Consider the following 22,718-nt stretch of genomic DNA (forward strand, 5'->3'; position numbering starts at 1 on the left):
GTTATCTTTGGATATCACAAAGTTACTCAATTTCATCAGATTTTAAGAATATCTCACGCAATTATGCTTATCGAAACAAAAGCCGCTTATACGTTGATTCATGAGGCTTTGACATTGACGACGTGAGAAGCATTTGAACGCTACCAATTGGCATTCGATACGCGTTTCTCGGCGATTGAAACGCGGAACTTGACAGAGACTATTGCACGAGGGCAATTGTTATTGGTTGATCCGATAAAGTATCGAACGATATATTACACAAACAATGTATCTTTCCTTAAATTCCTAAAACAGCTTTTTACAACTACGAATCTCTAATTTGATTTTCAATATTTAAAGGTTTATGCATGCGTACTACGTGATCCAATGGGAAACAATAATTTATTTACTTAGCTGACAGCAGCGTACAACCTTTCCTACATGTCACAGTAGCTTTAGATGTATTTTATTGAAGAAACGCAGACTGATCAATATCATCAAAACTTGAAAATCGCCAACGGCAGTTCTTCGATTTGAATAGAAATTTATGGACAACTGTTTATTGCTGCATAAAAAGGAGGCCAATGTTTCTTCCTGCTCCAAGGTCTATCCTATTTTTATAAAAAATCTTCTGTAATAATATCCTTCGCACGCGAGGAAACGAGTTTTGGAATTACAATAAGCACTTATGCGCGGGATTCAATGTGTTCCAAAAAAACAAACAAACAAAGAAAATAAATAAATTCAAAAATAAAGTTAAATATCGAAATAAAAGAACAGGCAACGAAAAATCTGCGATTATCTCGTTCGCGTCACGAAATCTCTAAATAAAACAGTTACAAAAAGGAATCTGCCGCGGCTTATCGTACAGATTCGAACAACGTTGCGAGAAAACAAAAAAAAAACAAGGAACTCGAGCAAAGTTAACCCAGAATCTCAAGACGCGAACGGGCCGTCAATCCATACGACCTCGAGCTCTCTTAGCGAAAAATTTGAATTTGAATCGCATGTGCGTCAAAAGTAATGATACGAGATTCGAGGAATGGGGGGGGGGGGTGTGCAATGGTTGTAGGGTTTTTACCCAGACTCAGATACTAATTATCAAATTTCTCAGATTCTAGATATGTCGACTATTTTTACTCGAGTTTATATCTTTATTCGATAATTACGAATTTTGCTGAGTGATTCATAGTATTTAATAGTTGTTTACTTGAATGAGAAATGCTAAGTACAACACTTTATTACAGTTTGAAATAGATGTAATAGCCACGTTTTCACCATAAGATGTATAAAGCTCCCTTATTTTTTAATGGCTCCTTTGCGAATACTTTAATTTTTACAAAAATTCTTTTACTTTCCTTAAAAGTGACGTTTCTTTGAAATAGAAAAAAATTTGGCATGTGATTCATGAAATTCGTTTTAGTTTTGAATTTGTGGAATTACGGAAGTTAATAAATCAGCAAACTTCAAGAAATAAATGTTTAATTAAACTAGAAATACTCTCGAAAAAAATTTTTGCAAAAAAAAATTGCGATAGCTCCACGTGGATAGTTACTATCAATTATCGACACATGTCTTTATATATGAAATTACTTTATTGCTTCAGCAAAGTCGAATAAATATTGGAGCATCCGTGTAGCTGCAAGATAAAAATCAAAAGAATAAGTATGAAATGACTATTTTTGAATCAAACACGTATTCGAGAATATGCTTTTGAACGTCAATGTTAAACATATTTCCTTAATCTTGAAAGTGACCCACTCAGCATAATAGAATTAGTAAACAGTGATCGATCATTGACTCTGTTGAAAGTTAATTTTGTTATTTTCAAGCCGACATGTAAACTACATCACACCCTGCCTAAAGCAAACGATCAATGTGTCAAATGTCCATTACTCATTGACACATGGGAAGGACGCGAAAAGCTCTTTAACCGACTGACCCGTTGTTCTTCGCAACTCGATTAACGATGCCGTTTTTTGATTAAACGATCAAAGTTCGTATTGTTTCTTGTCCGCGCATTGCAATGTAGTTCTATAATGGCAGTTCCTCCGAGTGAACAGGCGGCGAACTAGCCTATCGCGCACGCATACTTTGCGGTAAGTTTCAGCTTCACGCGGGCAGCGCATTTCGTGAAGGCGAATCAAAGCTAATGGCGTAATGATCGGTCGTAAAGTTTGACCTACACTTTAGTAAACCGCGATACGTCGTTTGAAAAAAAAACAACGAGAAGAGCGTTGGATAGCGTGCGCCGTGGAATGAACGTCCGAGCGGCAGGCGATGATCGCGGCGAACGGAACTAGGCGCAGAAGTGCATTCCAGGCGCGTCCGCGGGACCGGCCGAGAGATCGGCAGCGTCGGCCGTGCGGAGACTCCTCTCGGTCGGCCGCACGCCCGGCGCAAGAAAGCGCGAGCGCCTGTGGCGAGAAAACTAGTCCTTCGCTCGGCGCACATCGCGTATACGTATGTGATGCCAACGCGCGCGACTGATGCGTTATCACGGGAGGGGCTCGCGAGGGGAGGGGCGGTCCACCCGCCCGCAGCGGCGGCGACGGCGGCGGCGGCGACGGCAGCGTTTATATATATAGCACGCGAGCTTCGGCTTCGGCAAGTCAGTTGTGCTCGAGCAGTCGCGAGCAACCGCACCGTAAACACACGACATGCGTGCCAGTAAGTTGACTATCTTTCACTTCTGCCGGCCGGCTTTTTGCCGCGGGGCCTTCAACTTTGCCGCGTTTTCTCGCCTCTTCTCTCCTGCGCTATCGGCGGATCGACATTGAAATCCACTGCGATAGTCTCGCCAGAGACTAAACGTATATGTGCAATTGTTGTTCTGTAGGCAGTGTCTTGTACGAGCAGACGGTTTTGACGAGCGCGGCGATTTCCGGATTCTTTTGGGATTAGTTGTGTGCGGTGGTGAAAAGCGTTTTTCCCCGCTCGTCACACGCGATAACACTTACTTAACGTCTGCCAATCGATATCTTACTTTTTAGACGCTCGCTTGGCTGCTGCTGTCGAGCGGTCACTCGATAGTTTGGCGGCTTGTCCTTTGTTTTTATTGCAATTTCGATGGCACCGTTCTTTGCTTTCTTGCTCCTTCGTGGCGCGATGTTTTATTAATCGTTTTATGTAACGAAACGTGCATGGAAAATTTCCAAGTGAAAACGTACGCTCCATATAGAATAGCACCAATATTCATCGTCGTGACGAGCGCGCAATTATCAAGGGATTGCTTTGTAATGACACAAGTGCCGTAAATTTATAAAAACACTTGCGAGGTTTCTCCTAATGCGCCACTCGTGTCTCTCTTTTTTTTCCTGCCAGATTTCCAATTGCCTTCACGATTCGATACTCGCAAGTCGTTGTAAATTATCGAACAGCACGAAATGCATGAATCTGTTGGATAATTGTTCTCTCGTTGTTTAGACAGCCAGTAAAAATTCGTTACTCATTGGCGTGCAAAACCAGCGTTTACGAATGTGACGACGAGTACACTCGCGCGCGCGTGGCTCTTATCTCGTATTTACTCAACAGCTTACTTGGCTAAATATTCTAGAATCATTAGCAAACTTTGTCAGTCCCAAACGCTATGACCGACGCAAAGTCTCGATTGGTCCTTCAGCTTTGGCCAACTGATAAAACTGCCTGCATAGCTAATTTCGATATCCACTTCGAGAGAGATGTACACCGGTTTTCGGTATCCACTGGTGGCATATTAACAGGCTCGCAATCATAACGGTTTCCATTCGAAAAGAAAAAAAGAAGAGACCGCCTGATAATACCGACAAGACCAGCATGCGTGAGGCTCGTGCGATAACGCGTGTAATCGCTTGCGTAAGCGGGGCAAGCAGCGAGAGTTAAAAAAGGAGCATTCGGTTTATAAATTGTAAAATCGTGAAATTATTCGATGGGCGCAGTGGTGGTTAGCGATCGCGCGTACTACGCGCACGTGCGCACGCCCTTGAAAGACGGCCTTCGGGAGATACTTGCAATTAGCGCCTCTTGCATTTTTTTTCCTTTCACTAATCAGGATTTGCGGTTGGGCGTATGATTTCTCTCTCCCTCTCGGCTTCAAACATTTTCGAATGAACGCAGCCGTCGCGATTGTTCTTGGCGAGGATTTTCTCCTTTTTTTGTCTACTCCGGTACGAAGCAACTTGTCAAGCGACAAGAAAGCTTCAGTCAACTCTGCTAATTCAGAGTACAAACAGAACCGCGCAATCCAAATCATCAGATGTTTTCGTTCTTAAGTCTCTAGTCGGTATACAGGCGTGTAAAGGGATTAACACGTCAGCGGTGCCCGTGCGTACCTTGTTTGTTTCGTTTTTACCGCGAGACAGAAATAAATTCGTAATGTGTCAGGCATGGAAGAATATCGCGCTTGTTTAAATGAGGAAAATCTCTGGCATCACTGCTTTGCTTTTTAAATCTTAGAGGAAACTTTGTGGGAGCACCGTTTTATTTGCGAATATCGATTTTCCGATTCAAAATTTGAAGTGTGCCATACGGTAGGCGGAATGACTCAACGGCGTCAATTAATCATCACCTATTACACGGGTACGTGAAAGCTGCTTCGAAAATTCATCAGTGCGGTGTTGATCGAACATCCGCTTATCGGTCCGATTATTCTGAGCAGAATTGTTTTACTTAATTAGCGTCACATATTACTAATCTCGAAAATAATTATACAATTGTAATGTCCGATCATTAATTCACGCTTAACCAATAATTACACGCCACAGCTGATGTTGAAAAATATTTTATTTTGAAAACGTTAATACTCAACCAGCAGTACTGTCTATACGTGAGATAACTTGGAATTTAAACAAAAAACTTTGGTATTCGGGCATACGTGTCATTTATAATGAGACAAGTAGCACGAGATGCTAATAACGATAGCGCTCCATTACAAAAAGTTCGACGTGGGATGATTCATGTTTTACTTTGTTTATTACAGCTATTGTTATTTTATCGCTGGCGCTTTGCGCGACATGCGCTATGGCCCTGGACCAGGTTAGGCCCATAAGGGCGGTAGCCAACAGCGCCGAAAACTTCGCTACCTCCTTCGTCAAGGTTCGTTGTTAAATGCATTTACATATATTATTAGTGTACTTATTAATTCAAGCATTTTAGTTGGTGTTCTTCAACATTTCGATTAAATATTTTTATTGTTTTGCTTTGATTTCGCGTACAAGTTTCATACGTAAGATGCTGAGGTAATCAATAAATTTTAAAATCAGTTGATATTTGCCAATAATTTAAATATTAGCGTTCGTTGAAATAAGACTGTAAAAAGTGATGGAACACGACTTTCTCTCTCTCTCTCTCTCTCTCTCTCTCTCTCTCTCTGATATCGCCTGCAGCTCAAGTGACGATTTTCCATTAATTCACGACAGAAAACGAAAATTGAATTTCACATAGAAAATAAAGCATGTCTACGAAGTTTTCTATACACAGGCGAGTAAATAAAAAGAGCTTAGTCAATGAGCGATGTCGAAACACCTCGCTCTGGTCTTCGCAAATAGCAAGCTAATTAGCATAATCGGACGAGCGAAAAAAGCGAGAGAGAAAGAAAAGAGCACTGGCAGTGTGGTGTCGCTGGTAGAGAGAAAAAAGGCAACGCATGCGGGCATGCGAAACGCCGCTAGCGTCGTCTACGTGATTGCGGCTACAAATGACTTTCCATTGTTGTAATTGCAGGCGGTGTCAAGCGAGAACAAGGGCAAGAACCTGATCAGCTCGCCTTTGAGCGCCCACATCGTCCTGTCCATGGCTGCCTACGGAGCCGCAGGCAAAACCGCTCAGGAGATGCGCCAATCCCTGCACTTGCCCGAAAACGATGCTATGTCTCGCCAGGGATTCCAGAGCCTCATCGATCAGCTCAACGTACGAGAGCGCACTTTTTTTCCCGTCGGCATTTTCGAGTCGAGGCCTCACCTTTTGCAAAGAAAAACGTCGAAGCTTCGAATGCCGTGACGAAATTTTCAAGTAGTAAATCTTCTCGGGCGAACAGTGAATGACCGTTGAGTTCGCGAAGACCCGCTGCATATATGTTTAGCAAACTTATGAAATTCGATAACATAAGCAAAACCGTAACTTGCGTGATTTATCTATCGAGGAAAACTCTTTATAGCCTGTTTGCAGATTTCTATTTCAGTCTCTCATGAATTTTCTAAAGTCAAACAAAAAAATTGCTTATTATCAGCTCTATTTTAATTCGATTTCGTTCAATTGCTTTGCTCGTCAGTCTTGGAAAACGAAATGATAATTTTTTTCTCGCTTATCACAGAACGTCGAGAACGTGACCCTGGAAGTGGCCAACAAGATGTACCTCGCCGAGGGCTTGACATTGAAACCCAAATACAAACAACTGACCGCTGATAACTTCCGCTCGGAGGCATCGCAAATCAAAGTCGAACAACCAACCGAGTCTGCCAACCTCGTTAACGGATGGGTGAAGGAGAGGACTCATGATAAGATCCAAGAGATCGTCAAGCCCGGTGAGAGTCTACTAGATCGCAGTGATGAGTTGCATTATTCGGAAGCAAGATGGTTCTCCCGACACTGACCAATGTAAATGTTATTCTCGCAGATGATATCAATCCTGACACCAGAATGCTCTTGTTGAACGCTGTCTACTTCAAGGGAAAATGGGCCCAGAAATTCAAGAAAGAGAGCACCGAGGACAGGACTTTCCACCTCGACGAGAAGAACGAAAAGAAAGTTCCCACTATGTATAACATGGGTGAATACTTCTACGGTGAATTGCCCGACCTTAAGGCCAGATTCATCGAGCTTCCATACGAGGTACCGGATCTTTCTACAATTATAAAGAATGATTATGTGCTCGTTGACAACTTAGATTGTTAAATATCATTTCACATCAAATTATAGAACAAATACTTGAAAATGGTGATCATCGTGCCCGATGAAATCAATGGCCTTAACAATATTTTGAACAACCTCGAGAGCTTCAACTACACTCGCCTTGCTAGTTCTGGGTCTAAGCGCGACGTTCACTTGCACCTCCCTAAATTCAAAATTGAGAGCAGTATTGATTTGAGAGAACCTCTTTCACAGGTGAGAGCTTTTATTTAGCTGAAATCAAATGCATTTATTGTCACCAATAAGAGTTATGCTTCTATTTTCCAGAGTAATAGTACTATTCTGACAATTTTTTCCAATGAAGCAGACATTGACATATGATTGCCGATGAATTTAAATTATAAAAATTTTGCGATCGCAATGATTGCAAAATAGCATGTCTAAGATAAAAAAAGAAACTAAGCATTTTCTTCTGATATTGCAGATGGGAATGAGCAACATGTTTTCTGATAGCGCTGATTTCAGTGGAATTTCCAATGTGCCGCTGAAGGTCGCTAAAGTCCTTCAGAAAGCCTACATCGAAGTAAACGAGGAGGGCAGTGAAGCTGCAGCCGTCACGGGTAAGTTGTCTTTTTACTTTTCTATTGCTGTCCTCTCAACTTCATTATGCTTCGTTTCTCCTTTCACCTGCCTAACTTGATTTTCTAAATCACCTATTTTTCCTTGTCTCTCACTCTCTTTCTCTTTCCATTCTCTTTTGATTTTTGCGGTGATGGTAACGGTGTTGGTGGTGATGGTTCGTTTCTTCTTCGTTCTTTTACTCTTCTTTTTGCACCTCTGGCAACATGATGTTTTTTCCACTGCGTGATTTCGTAAATTTTTTTTCGCGTGTGTCGCTTCTGTCAGTGTTCAGTGTTTCCGCTGTGTTTTTTGTTTAATTTGAAGTCAATCTACTGAGTATGTTGAAGTTTTCACACATCGGTACCTGAGATATAATATTAGCGTTTTACTAATGAGTTATGACGTTGCAACGTTACTCATTAAAGAAAAAAATCATGGTAAGCTCTTAGATGCTCTTCGTTTTAGTTTAAAAACGGTTCGCATAACTGTTGCTCTATAATTATATGCTCAGCACCTCCCTGTTTAATATTCTAATTTTATTGGCACAATCTGAATAATTTTTTTCTGATCGACTTTTACAAACACATTATCAAAGTTTTCCTTTTCCCTTCTATCAGTTTCTTATAGCTAAATCAATAAGGCTCAATAGATTCAGGTAAATACACAGCGCAGGTATTCGATCTGTATGCTAATGTCACTCCAAAAAAAGAAATCAGTTCATTTAAGCGATGAAAAAAATTATTTATATAAAAAAACATTATTCATGGCTGAACAATCCATTTGAAATGTTTATTAATGAAATACTGAAAAATAACCATTTGCAACTTTGACTTCAATTCGGTAAACGTATTTTTGTTCAAGTTCTATAAGAATCATATACATTTTACGAAATACGTATAATTTTAGAATCATCGAGCCTTATTTTCATGAGCCCTTTTACTTCGGAGTTAATTGTAATATAGTAAATACTATTTGTTGTTGGTTTTTTTTTGAAAAACCGAACTGTTTAATTTTTGTGCTATCGCGTGCTATCACATTGTTGGTTATTATAATTTGAATACCATCGTAGTATTCAATGGCAAATAATGAAAACTAGTTGTGATACGAATATCTATATAGGCTGAAATATAAACCTCTTAAATATATTAATGTGAATAAGAATCTCAAATCATCAAACACATAAACTAATAAACTGGAGGTCTGAAACGAGAACAACTACTTACTCTGAATAATAAGTCTGACCTAGATTACTATTTGTTTTTTGTCACCCAAGTATGACTTATGATTTTGACACAAATCAGAAAATCTGTATTTACCGGAGAAATTTCGCACATTTAATTTCATTCTAATTAAATTAATATTAGTGTAGTTTGATATTAGTAAGGAATGTTAAAAACAACGATTCAATGTCTATCGAGTAAATGTTATAGTAAATTAACCCACTAATGTAGAAAAATTTGAATAACACGTATTCTAGAAAGGAAATTTTTGTGTAAGAAGCACGATGTGAAAGACTTTTTTTTTGTCCCATAACAGTTATTGAAATCGAACTGCTGAGCTTTAGCCCGAAACCTGAGTTAATAGTGGATAGACCATTTTTGTTCTCCATTGTCGACGAAAGGACCAATGTTTCACTGTTCAGTGGACAAGTCGTTCATCCGAAGAGCGAATAAATCTGTTGGAGGTGCGTTATTAATCGTCGTTTTTCCGTGGCGATATCCCATGCAATCGAACTTATTATAATTAATATATCGTGATATTTTAGCAATTCAATTTTTGTAGTATTATTTTAGTAAAATATTAGATACGCTTTGCATGATATTACTTTAAAGTTTAGCGCGAAATTCGTAATAGACATTGAAATGTACTTGAAATTATAGAAGAAAACATAATAATGAATGAAAACATTATCAAACGAAATCTTATGTCGAAATTATACATGTTTTTTTCAAAAGATATTTTTCATACGTAGGTCTAAGTTTATTATGAATATTTTGTACTTTTCGGTGTCAAACATAACTTAATAGATTTAAAAAATACGTAAATCTCTTTTATTTTTGACAAAGAATTTGAAACGATTGAGTTATATATTATCAATGACAAACACTTTACAGTATTTTTAAGTGACTTTTTATTACTAATAAAATTAAATTTTTATTGACATCATTATTACTATCGTTACTTTAAAACCTAATACTTCAATAAATAACCGTTTTGTGAGTCTAAAACATTAATTATTAGGCTCATATAAACATTACATTTCTCATTTTTGCAATAAATTGCTTTTGTATTTAAATTGTAAAGCTTTTCACGAAATGAAAAAAAAATACTATATTATTTTATTTCTCACGTGTTATTTTCGAAAGTGTGAACTTACTATGGTAATAAAGTTACAACTATTTGTATACATGCTTACAGTGCAACATGCAGTGTTCCGACATAAAAGAATATTATTTAAAGCAGGCAGACAATTTTATTACAAGATTCGATATAAAATACTGACATTATTTCTAGGCTTTATCAGTCCTTGATTTTGATACAATTTGATTAATTAAATTCTTTGTAACGTAGCATTTAATATTTTTACGTAGGCGATGTGATTTGAAGTACATCTAATTGCTAGAATTATACGACCATATATATAATTAAATTTCTTAATAAAAATTATAATGTTTTATAAATATAAACTTATCAAGAAAAGTATCTAGAACATTAAATAATTTCTAATTCTAAATATATAGTCTAATACAGTTCATAAAGGATATTTTATAAAATAATCCACTATAAAATAACTATAAATAATTTCTCGAAAATATTAATGAAGTAAAAATATTTGATTGAATACATTTTATATTTTTTCTGCCAGAAATAGTATGACATGCAGTTGAAAACGATAATTCATTGATTTTCAGTATTTTTGTACTTTGCAGTACAGATTTAGCTTAACACTTTCTCTGTCAAAACCATTGTTTGAATTACGCTAAATAAAATCGAATCAACTAGTTTCACAAATTATGTACATTAAATATTATATACTGTAGAAAAGGAATCTCATTGGAAATATTGTGGATCCATTAGCTACTAAAATGCGTTTTCTCTTCTGTTAGCCACATTCTGTTATTTTTCTGAAACTAATCATTACCGAAAAAGAACTTCATAATTCTTGCTTCTCATGAGAGTGATTAAAGTTACTGAAATTAACTATATTAAATGATGTATTCTAATTTTTAAATAATTTAATTTTTAATATATTCGGCTATTCTTATTCACCAGTCTATTTTTAAACGAAATAGAAGTAAATTACTACATTTTGTTATATTTATAAGCTATTCACAATGAAGTATTCTTAGGTATAATGATACTGGTTTTGGTTATTTTCTATATGGTAATTACGGTTATCGTATCGTAAATTTGAATATTAGCACCATTAACTATATAGCATGTTAACAAATTGCACTAAACTTATGTATATAAATGACATAAATAACTTACGATTCTCTAGGTTGTTATTTCTCGTTTGAACATCTAATTATTCGATTTTTTAGAAAATGAGTTACAAGGTCATTCGGGATTCATTCCACCACCACCAATGAAAATGAAAGTTAACAGATCATTCTTCTTCCAAATATTTGACACGTCAAAGCAAATTGATTTGTTCGGTGGTCTTGTTTGTAATGTCATGACCAATTAATTATTCGTCACACATGAGAGAATTTTATTTATTTTCATCATAGTGCATTAACTAGGAATAAAAATTAAAGCGTTATTGCATCCAGAATATGAAAAATTTAATTACCATGGTAGTTATTCAATTCTTTTTACTAAAATACTTTTTCAAGCAGTTGAAATTTTCAAAGATATTTGTTATAAAAACCTTCAAAAGGTGAAAAGAAACTCTTGTTTCACAACTTTTTAATGAGTAATAATCTTGCGCCAACATTAATTCATCGTTGTTTATTCAATACCATCTATTTGGATCGCAAATGCTCATAGTAGTAATAAAAAAAAAATAACTGAAATCTCAAAACTGACGACCCTGAGTTTATATTTTTAGAAACATGAATACTACTTGGTACGTTTGCATGGAATGAGTCTTCATTATAAAAATACCATACGGAAATAAGTCGTTTTTGATTACAGTTTATGACAGAAAGTAATAAATCAGATTTCTCTTTTTTCTTTGTCATTTTTATCTTCAGCTACTTAATTATATATCGGATCATTACTGATAAATTTGTAATTGATAATTATTCTGGCTCATTGATGATGTGGTTTGATGACAAGTATTATTTTTTTACTAACACCATCAGACTATTCTGACAACTGCTCTTGATATATTTACGCAATTCCATACAGAAGATTATTTAATTTTAATATCTTAGGCTCTTACAGAATATTTGGTGGAAAAATCTAAGAGATATTAAAATTAAATAAGTCATTTTTTAATACATGACGAAAAAAAACTTTTTACTTTTCACTGAAATTATTACGAATCATATGAATAGATACACGTAAATTATAGATAAAATATAAAAATTCGATTTTATCAAAATTTGATGAATTTACAACGAAACTTATTAGCTTAAAAAATTATTAGTATCTTGTCCTCTTAAATAATTAATGATAAAAAACCAAATAACAAATAAATGCTCCGGAAGTCTTACAATATAATTTTTATAATTTATAGTATTACGTGCTGTTCCTCTAAGTGCTGCTATTGAAGAATTCGTTAAACTCCCAAAAATATTGAAAGTGGACAAACCATCGATTTTTACAATTCATGACGGGATAAGCAGAACTACGCTGTTTACTGGATTAATTTTGAATCCTTCAAGTTAATCACCTATTATCATTTGATTAAATCTGCTTCAACGTTTATTCAAAATTGTAATGAAGTATATGGTAATTAAAAAATATATGGTCATTACCATTCCATATATATTGGGAAAGTAACATTCGGGAAATAAATTACTCCGGAAATGTATTTTTGACTATTAATTTTCCTTAGTACTCAAAAAAGCCTTCAAACGTGTATAATCCTAGATTCATCTTTACTTTATACATCATAATAAATATGTAGAATTTAATTAATTTTTATACTATTTTTCTACTTTAATAAAATACAATACAATCCCCACAAAAATGGGTAGATATTGATAAGTGGTAATGATAAGATAAATTTTATTTTTAACATCTACAATTGTTCCGGTTATTATTCCGTCGGAACATTAAAAAATTATGCAAAGTAAGCAAGCCTACCTTGCTCAAAATTATTGATGAAAAGCGCCTACTTCATCATTTCATTGGATTCATCAGTGATCAGTGATGCAAATAAATAACTTGTTGCTGTGTATACGCAATATAATTTTTTATAATCATGCTCTCATCAGCTTGGTCACAATTAAAAATTATTTAATTAAAAAATTCCCTGATATCTATTATAAATTAATGCATTGATTCTTTCTAATACTAATGTGAAGTATTAGGTTCGCTGAAAGCCCGTAAAAGATATAGGCAGACGTAAATATATAGATTGTGGATTTTAATCCTTCAATTAAATCATTATACTACAAAGGACGCGTTATATAATAATAAATAAAATCACTCGTTGCAAATCAAATATTGCAAACTGTAAAGTTGCATATTTATTGCAAAATTTTCTGTTGATTTTATTGCAAAATAGTCTTAACACTAAATATAATATATTAATTATTAATCAATTTATTGCTAATTATTGGTATTCACTAACTAAATGTAAACCTCGTAAATTATAGTTTCGATAAATTGACAAACGGGAAAATTACATTGCTCTACTTATGGGTCATCTTCTCAATCCTTCAAATTAATCACCTGTTAATGAATTAATTATTATGATAACTTCACGCTCATTTATTGATACTACAATAATAGTCGATATCTCAGAAAAATATAACATTACGTTGTATAAAAAAGTTCCATCAAAAAGTAATTTTACAGAAATAAATTCATAGTATTACTATTTTATGGTTAGGAGCTTAATTTTATCTAATTCAATAATAAATATTTAATAGTTATCTATTTCAATATGTTGTACATCATACAAATTTCAATATGTTGTGCATCATACATGCTGGTAATTGTTATTACCTCATGAATTTTTCCCAAAGCATAAAACGAAATCGATACTGAAATAAATGGAATTTTGTGCATTCTCCAAATAAGTTATGCATCAATCATTGCAATAGTAATCTTCATTTGTGCGACGAAAATTTTTTTTACAACAAATTCATTGTTGCAATTACTTTCAATACAAACAAAAAACAACGTAGTATTTCGGAGGCTTTATACCTTTTTATAATTTGTAGTAATCCAGATTGTTCCAGTAATGGCTGTGATAGAAGAATTTGTTGAACTTCCAAAAATATTGAAAGTGGATAGGCCATCATACTTTGAAATTCATGACGGTAAAAGCAGAACTCCGCTATTTACTGGATTAGTTGTTAACCCTTCAACTTAAGCATCATTCAATCAAATTTACTTTTATCTTCAGATTTTAATTGTCATAAAATATGATATTTTTGAAATATATCCTTATTATATAAACATTTTTAGAAGTATTAAGCAACTTTCAAACATATATTTCTTTGACGATGCATAGTCGAGTACTAATTTTTTTTCACACTCAAAAATAGCTACTTTTGAAATGAATAATTGCTCTTTTTTATGCTTTCATAAACTTTAAAATGAGCTATATGTTAAAAAAATTTATTATTTAAAAGTTACAGCAGTTTGTATATAGTAGTCCCGTGTGGGGTCCACTATTTTACCTCTATATTAAATTTTCAATTGTACATCAAGATTTATGGTCCCGACGACAAGTTAACCTTTTTAACTTATTTTTTGTAAAGTATTTGTATAGATTTTTATAGTAATATTCGTGATCTATATAGTTGCAATAGATCTTGTATTGCATTCGAACGTAAATGGGAATTAAGCGCTGATAAAGCAGGGCTGTCCTATTTATTAATTACCTTAGTAATGTTTGATCTCCTAATGATCGTTTGATCACATCAACTTTATGTACTTTTATTGACTTGGGTATAAATCAATCAGAATTAATAAAAGTACATAAAGTACATGAAATAAAAAAAATATTAAAAATAACTTGTAAAAACAAAGCATCACGTCACGAGCTTACAATTTTGAGTTTTTTCAATTTAGTAACACAAACTTTGTAGTTATTATAGATTATGTTATATGGGTGGAATAAGATTAACGTTTTAGGATGACAACTGTTATCGCCTCTTATCATTTTTCTCGTAAAATGTCAAACCAATATTGATAATGATTTGTGAAATCATTTTCAATTTATAATTTGAATATAACATCTATGAAATATTGTAATAAAGTTATGTATTCATATAACGTTTCACACAGAATAAAATTATGAAATAGAACATTAGTCGAATCCAACGTTGTGATATTATCAAGTGAAACTGATAAATAAGACATTAATATACTACTTTTCTTCACAGTAGTTATGTCCAGACCCGATAAGTGTGACGATAAGTATTCGCATATTCATCCCGATTATACCAAGAATTTTAGAAGTCGACCAACCATTTTTATTTTTAATGATCAACTAATATCTTCAGGGTACAAGTAGTATATTCAAGATTCAAATGATATGTTTTGGAAAATATCTTGTAATAGAACAATATTTTCAGCGGATAGATGTGAAACTATTAAAAGGTTTTTTTCATTAGCCTAAAGATTGAAAGTGAATTGTTGAAAAATGGGTTTAAAAAATGAAAATAATAAATAAATAGCTGTTCTATAACTTTTTTCCATTTTTGTACATTTTAAAATAGACTTAATACTATATTTTCTAAATTACAATAATATTTGATGAAATAGAGGTGATATATCAGGTATTTTTTCATTACTGAACCGTGTAGTATCAAGGGTATTTAAAATCAAAATAATACAAGCAGATCAACCTTTTCATTGAGTTTTACTATGCGGAAGAATTACCATTGTTTTTAGTGGAATACTTTTGAAGCTATAGTTGTCATCTCAACTGTTCGCGTGAACATAATCACCATTCCAAAATGTTTCTTCTACTCAAATACATTATATTTGTTTTCCGAGTATTTTAAATTGGTATAGCATTTGATAAAGATACTTCACGTCTATAGAAAGTATAAAATAAATCGAAATTTTCCAGTTTCACATTTTTTTACTCGAAGCGGACGAATTACCCTCCATAAAGTCAAACTTGTTGTGGACAGACCTTTTTACTACATGATAATCAACGCCAATGTGCCTCTCATCAATGGAAACGTCGTTAATCCATAAAAAGGCACAATAACTATACGAAACAAAACTTTCAAATTTTTGCATTGTATATGATAGCTTTCAATAAAAATGATTTTGCTCTAATTTTGAAATCCATTTTAGTTAACTTTTTGGAATAAACCTCCTTTTTAAAAGTAATAAAATTCGTTAATCTCTCAACTGTGATGCAAAAGACCTTAAAAATATTCTTTTGTTTTCTAATATTTTAAGTTTAAAACGAGAAAGCTTTTCATTTTATTTAATTATTATCCTGTCTTGTTCTGTTTATTAAACGATGCATGCACGCAGCTTCAAAATTGCATATATCGTTCTGAAAAAGAGCTCGAATCAGATATACAAGTGCATGCGCACTGAGCTTGATATAAACGTTGTTAATATAAGAGACAGACTTTCACTGCAACAATGAATAAAATTTTTCAGCAATGGGAATAAGCCTGCGTATTGGGCATATATTAGAAGATACAATTGTTGTTAACAGACCATTTTTCTACATGATATTCCATGGTAACGTCGAAGTTTCACTCTTCAGTGGACAAGTTGTAGATCCGCAAGTTCCATAGATATACACGAAACATCAACAGTATGAATAAAAAATTACACTTACTAAGTAGTACAATGAATGTACCAAAAATTAGATTTAAATTATTTATGAGTGTCAAGCATGTATGAACAAATAAATAATCCTACAACGTGGTACAAAAGAAAAGTATAAATAGACTTACCTTTGTTGATGAATCTGTTCTTCAACAAATATTCAAATATGCGTATAGATGGCAATATTGAAGTAGTACATTCATTGACACTTTTTCCGTGACCACTGATCAGAAGCTGTAAACTGCGATATTAAGATCTCACCTCATTATCTGAGATTTTTCACTAATACATTTTTATAATTTCATAAAATTTATCAAAGCATGAGACGAATCTATTATGAAAACATATATAGATAGAGTGAATATCAGAGAAGAATTTATAGATTTTTTTCTCGCAGGTATCTGGATGATAGACAGTGCAATGCCTGGACCGCCATTATTCATTGAGGAATTACACGTGAATCGAGCATTTTACTTTAGCATACTTAAAAATGACGTCGAACTTTTTGCAGGCATAGTGCATGTGCCTTCTAATCTGTAATCAGTGGCTAAAAAATCTTACTCGTTCAGACTTATAAGTTGATTCCTCAAATCGACTTGTTCAACACAATCTCGTCAGTTTCTCGGCAATGTTACATTCATAAAGAGCTTGAATTAATTATATAATTTTCTTTCCCGGTTCATGGACTCCGCATATCATTGATAATATCCAACATTATATATGTACATCATTATGACGTTTTAACAAGAAAAGATTGATGGTACTTTAATCCACAGTTATAGGGATTGGATTTGCAATAACGGGAATCGCACCAACCAAACACAGACCAATATTACACGTTGATCGTCCTTTCTACTATATTATTGCCAGAAACAATCTATCTCTCTTTACCGGGATAGTGGATTTGCCTTCTGATCATCTTTAATTGGAATTTCTGCATGACAAGTTTTGGTTTCCTTTCATCTTATTTGCAGCTGAGATGTTTGAAGCCTATAAGCTATATGCAAAATAAAAATAAATATCATAAATTTTTCGCGATTTATATTTGTAAAAAAACTGAATATTAAAAAAAAGTTCATTTTCGTAATACGTAGTCTCCCAAATAACATCAAATATTATGGGGATGCCTCCGTAGATTGCATAATTATAAATAAAAAGATGACAGTATTCTGCTCCACAGCTATGAAAATGGCTCCAGCAATGGCACCTGCACCGCCTAGACTCGACCCGACAATCCACGCTGATCGTCCTTTCTACCATGTAATTCTTAAAGATAATCTGATTCTCTTCGCTGGAGCAGTGCACTCACCTTAGATTGTCTTTTTGATATTAGATATGGGGGTTTCAATGTGAACTTGTATTATAATGAGATAAGTTGGTGTAATATTTCATGGGAGCGCTCATTTTGGCGGACTTAATTTTTATTGGACTTGATTTTTATTTCTAACACAAGTCTAAAAATTTTAAAAACATTATCCTATGTGTATTCAAAGTAAAAATCTTTCAAAAACCATTTTTATCAATTATCATTATACAAAATGATTCTTGCCAAATTATAGATCCGCAAACTTGAATTTTCAACTTGACTGGGTTGTGTACCACCCTCGATTATTAGAGTCAAAGAAGTAGATTTCAAGATTTTTAAAAAATTCACATATCATAACTGATGCAACGTCTCAAAGAATATTTGCTTATGCTTCTTTCATTAAAAAAAAACTTCACCCTCTCTGATTTACAATACAATCCTGCAAATGGACTTCAAAACGATTTTGTCAGTCTTTCGACAATGTTACATTCGTGAAGAGCTTGAATAAATTATTTATTGCTCTTTCATAGTTCATGGCCTGCGCATATCATCCATGGCATCCAACATTATGTGTATACATTACTGTGATATAATAATAATAAAAAATTGATGGTACTTTGTTCCATATTTATAGGGATAGGATTTGCAATAACGGGAATCCAACTACCAAAACCTAAACCGATATTATGCGCTGATCGTCCTTTCTACTATGCTATTGTCAGAAATAATCTGTCTCTCTTTATCGGGACAGTGCATTTGCCTTCTGATGATCTTTAATTCAGCTATCTGCACGAAAGGCTTTGGTTTCTTTTTATTTCATTTGAATTCGAGAAAATGTTTAAACACTAGACTATGTGCAAAATAATAGTACTTTATATAGTAGAAAAATATCTTTTTGACATTTTAACAAGAATTCGCAGTGCAAAGTATATATAAATAATCATTTCTACAAATTATTTTTTATTTTACAAACATAAATCACGTCGATTTCTTGCAATTTGCAATTTACATTTGTAAAATAATTGAATATTATTTTTTCCAATTCATTTTTGTAATCCATAGTCCCCAAAATAACATCAAATATCTTGGGAATGCCTCCGTAGGGTGCATTATGATAAATAAAACCATTGATGATATTCTGTTCCACAACTATGTAAGTTGCACTAGCAATGGCAACTATATTCCATAGCTAAAGCAGTGCACATACTTTAGATTATCTTTTCAATAAACAAATAAGGTTTTTAATTTAAGAGGTTTTACTTTATAGTGATATGAGGAAGTTTGATCATTTTTCTTAAGGTAGTTCCTAGAGAAAAATGATTTTTTTCTAATTAAGTCTAAGATATTTAAAATCACTATACTATATCGTAGTAAAAATAAAAATAATCTTCTAAATGTAAAAATATTTTTTGGAGAATTTAACGAAAGTTAGTGATATGGGATATTTCAATAATTATTTCGACGAATAACCCATTACTAAAAGTGACTTGTCACTTTTTAAAATATTAAGCGAAACGCTGATCGGCTATTTAGTTTATTTTCGTAATCTACGGTCTCCGTATATCATGCATAACATTTAATATTATAGGCATACGTCACTGCGATGTAGTAATGACAAAAAATTAACGGTGTTTTGTTCTACAGTTATGACATTTGAAATGGCGACGGCATACATACCAGCTATATCGAAGCCGATATTCCAGGCTGATCGTCCTTTCTTCTATATCATTGTCAAAAATAATCTTTCTCTTTTTGCTGGAACAGTGCGCTTGCCCTTCTGATAATTTCTTATTGAATATTTTACCCGAAAAAGCATCTTGTTTTTATTTTAATTACTACAACATGTGCATTTATGTAAAATAAAAAATATTTTGTAAAGTGTACAAGTATTTTTTGATAGATTTAACTTTACGAAATAAGAATTTTCAATAATTACCTTTATCAATTTTTATTAAAGATGCACCTAGTCGATGTTTCATGATTGTGTCCTTGTTGTTCGTTGAAAACTTGAATCATTTGTCATATGGTGACCAAGAATTCATTTTCGCAATTCATGGTCCCCATATGAAATAGAATATCGTGGGGATGGTTTTGAACGATTATTACAAATAAAATAAATTGACCGTATTCTAGTTTATAGCTGGGTCGTTTGTTCCAATTTTTGGACCACCTAGGTCCAATTTAACATTCCACACTGATCGTCCTTTCTGCCATGTTATTGTTAAAGATCTGATCCTCTTTGCCGGAGCAGTACACTTACCTTAAATGATATTTACATAATAAAAATGAGCTTTATGATTCTGGAGATTTCGCTTGCAGCAAAATGTCTTATGCTTTTATCATATAATAGAATGTTTAATAGAAAATTCAAGGAAAGCTCGATTCAGTGATTCACCTTCATATTTTCATTGGACATTTTAACTCCATTTGTTTTAATGAAACATATTCAGAATCGTAATATTTCAGTAATCTACATCGCAAAATTGAATACTTTTATGTTCTGTTCTATAAGAAAAAACTTGCGAATGGAAGCAAGAATAAAATATGAGTATTTTACATTCATTGTTATTTAACTTGATTATATATGTTTCTGCTATCCATATTTGTGTGTAAACTGTTAACTATAAGTTAGATAAATGGCTATTATATGTTAGTCACATGTTTCCAAGTCTTATTCTTAAGACGAACTTCAATTATTCCCACCACTATTGGCTTGCCAAGTAAGACTGCACTGTTAAAACCATTGATTAATCTATAAATTATAAATAATTCAGCAGGGATAATCAAGACGAAGAGCGCCCGTCTACAAAATCGATCCGTTAAACTTCACGTCGATCGTCCTTTTTACTACATCGTTGTTAAAGATGATTTAACTCTTTTTAGTGGCTATACGTATTTCAAATAGTTTTCCTGATAATAACAAAGCTATTATATTTCGGTCTTACTTGAGCTAAATTTGAATAAACACTCTTGCAACCTTGTAAAAGAACATTTGAATATTGAATGATTTGTTAATTAAATGCAATTCAGATAAGAACCGTCAATGAATTATTTCATTCCAGCCAACGTCTAAATACTTGTACATAAAATAAATATATTTAATTCAGGTACCAATATTAATAAACTAGTAAATACTAGTAAATAATACTTTGAGGACATTTGAACCTGAATATTTAGATAAATACCAATGTGAACCCATTACCTTTCCTATCCTAAAAAACAACTACATGTGTGAAGCTTATCTTGAAATAAAACAAATAATTCTATAACAGCATGTTACGGTATTGTGTTTAACATAAATTTTAATTAAATAAATTGTGACTAAAATACCTCACGTAAAATAAAAATACTTTCGATTGTATAAAAATTAAAACAAAAACAACAATCTGTCACGTATTAAACGTGAATTTAAATCATTTTCCAATATTGTTGGCCTTTGTACAGTCGGCGCATTAGTATCATTCTCACTACCGATAGCAACCGATTTCATTGTCGATCATCCGTTCTACTACGAAATTGTAAAACAGAACAACGATGAAGATATAATTACTTTGTTCTCTGGATACATCAACGAGCTCTAACTTAAAATCAGGTAAAGCATGTTTTGACTTTGAAAATTTTTTGTTTCTAAATGTGATTTTAAGTTTTTTTTTCGTTTTAAAGTGGCTTTAGTGTTTTTTTTGCTTACAGTTTTAATTAGGTCCAGTTTTCTTTTTATAAAAAATTTTGCAATCAACTTTTTATCCTTCTTTTATTTTTAAATTTTATTATTTCTTTAACTAAATAATTTCCATAGTATAGTACTAATAAATTAACGATCAACATCTCAATAAACTAACTTTTTGTATAATATTATTATTAATCTGAAAATGCAGCTGTTATAAAGAAATGAATGTAACAGCCTTTCTTGAAATATCTAATTAATTTAATTTTTAGAAGGTATTTTTGACAGCTAACCACTAAATTCATGAATTTAATATAGATATTTCAAGTTCAAACAAAAATAAAATTATCAAAAATTAAAATTTTCTGAATTTCTTAGAGACGGGGATTGACTCTAGATTTGGAGATGTCGGAGAACTTGTAGTTAACAGCCCATTTGTATGGATGATCGTCAAAAAAGATGTTATCATTTTTAATGGAGTGGTCGTAGATCCAAATGAAGATTCCCAAAAAACATCGACTTCAGCTAAAATAGAAGCAAGATTTATATCGTGCACGTAAAATTTGCATGAATTTTCGACATTTCATCAATTGTGTAAATCTAATATATTCTATATCGATCCATTGATTTTGATCTAAAATAAAAAGAAATGTACTTCTAATTTATATATAACACGTTATTAGAGTGACAACGAAAGAATAATTTAAATATCTTGAATGCTTGAACATTTTTTTTAATACACAATAATTTTATAACTGTGGTCATGAGTTGTAAGCAATATATTTTAGTTAAATAAAAATACTCTTTAAAAGTATCTTTGTACATGAAAAAAGCTTCATTTATACCTTCTGTCTTTTCTTATACCATCTCTTCGAACTATCAAAAATTAATATTGTCAATTAACAGTTACTAACTATTATTTAATCCAAAGCAATTAAATCTCAAAGATTATTTATGAGTACAACGATTTTCTGTTTTAACATTTCATTTGGATTTTTTTCAAAAACACGAAATTTTTGCGTAGATACGCATTGGGGTTTCATGTTTACTATTTAATTTATATTTATGTAACACAGAGCTGCATTAGATACGATGATTTTTCATGTGCTTCCAGGAACGATATTGGTCCAGAGGATACAAATTTTCAAGGACCCACCCGTCACTTTAACCATCGACAAACCCTTTTACTATGAAATTGGTACTCCAGAAGTAACTTTGTTCCAAGGTGTAATTGTCGATCCGATTAAATAGAATAATAATTTAGTTAAAATCATACATACAGTCATGCGTAGAATTATGTAAGACGCCCTATATAGAATTTGTTTAATTGTTGTTTTAGAATATTTTTATTTATTGTAAAAGAAAATATTTAACTTTTTTCTTCAAAAAATA

The 22,718-nt window shown here is 32.9% G+C and overlaps 1 protein-coding gene across 14 annotated transcripts; it reads left to right on the top strand.

Moving 5' to 3' along the window:
• Positions 1-2,592: 2,592 nt before the first annotated feature.
• On the top strand, positions 2,593-22,594 carry LOC131664462 (antitrypsin-like). 14 transcript variants are annotated; one of them, XM_058935570.1, is made up of 9 exons: positions 2,593-2,649; positions 4,937-5,052; positions 5,680-5,865; positions 6,269-6,479; positions 6,572-6,786; positions 6,874-7,059; positions 7,289-7,424; positions 21,107-21,254; positions 21,705-21,843. In XM_058935570.1, the coding sequence occupies exons 1-8, from the start codon at positions 2,640-2,642 to the stop codon at positions 21,241-21,243; spliced, it is 1,197 nt and encodes a 398-aa protein (XP_058791553.1). In that variant the 5' UTR covers positions 2,593-2,639; the 3' UTR covers positions 21,244-21,254; positions 21,705-21,843. The 14 variants fall into 14 exon arrangements, with proteins under 14 accessions (XP_058791553.1, XP_058791554.1, XP_058791555.1 ...); XM_058935571.1 differs by lacking the exons at positions 21,107-21,254; positions 21,705-21,843 and adding exons at positions 8,962-9,109; positions 12,113-12,234; XM_058935572.1 differs by lacking the exons at positions 21,107-21,254; positions 21,705-21,843 and adding an exon at positions 22,441-22,594.
• Positions 22,595-22,718: the final 124 nt, after the last annotated feature.

This window comes from Phymastichus coffea, unplaced genomic scaffold, assembly GCF_024137745.1.
Source record: "Phymastichus coffea isolate CEN01 unplaced genomic scaffold, Cenicafe_Pcof_1.1 PCOF00044, whole genome shotgun sequence".
In the NCBI taxonomy this organism is placed as follows: Eukaryota; Metazoa; Arthropoda; class Insecta; order Hymenoptera; family Eulophidae; genus Phymastichus; species Phymastichus coffea.

Excerpts from the sequence above, each read along its gene's own strand:
- LOC131664462 (XM_058935563.1), top strand. Across the intron at positions 5,053-5,679 it reads TCGCTACCTCCTTCGTCAAG|GCGGTGTCAAGCGAGAACAA; the intron begins GTTCGTTGTTAA and ends TTGTAATTGCAG. Across the intron at positions 6,480-6,571 it reads CCAAGAGATCGTCAAGCCCG|ATGATATCAATCCTGACACC; the intron begins GTGAGAGTCTAC and ends TTATTCTCGCAG.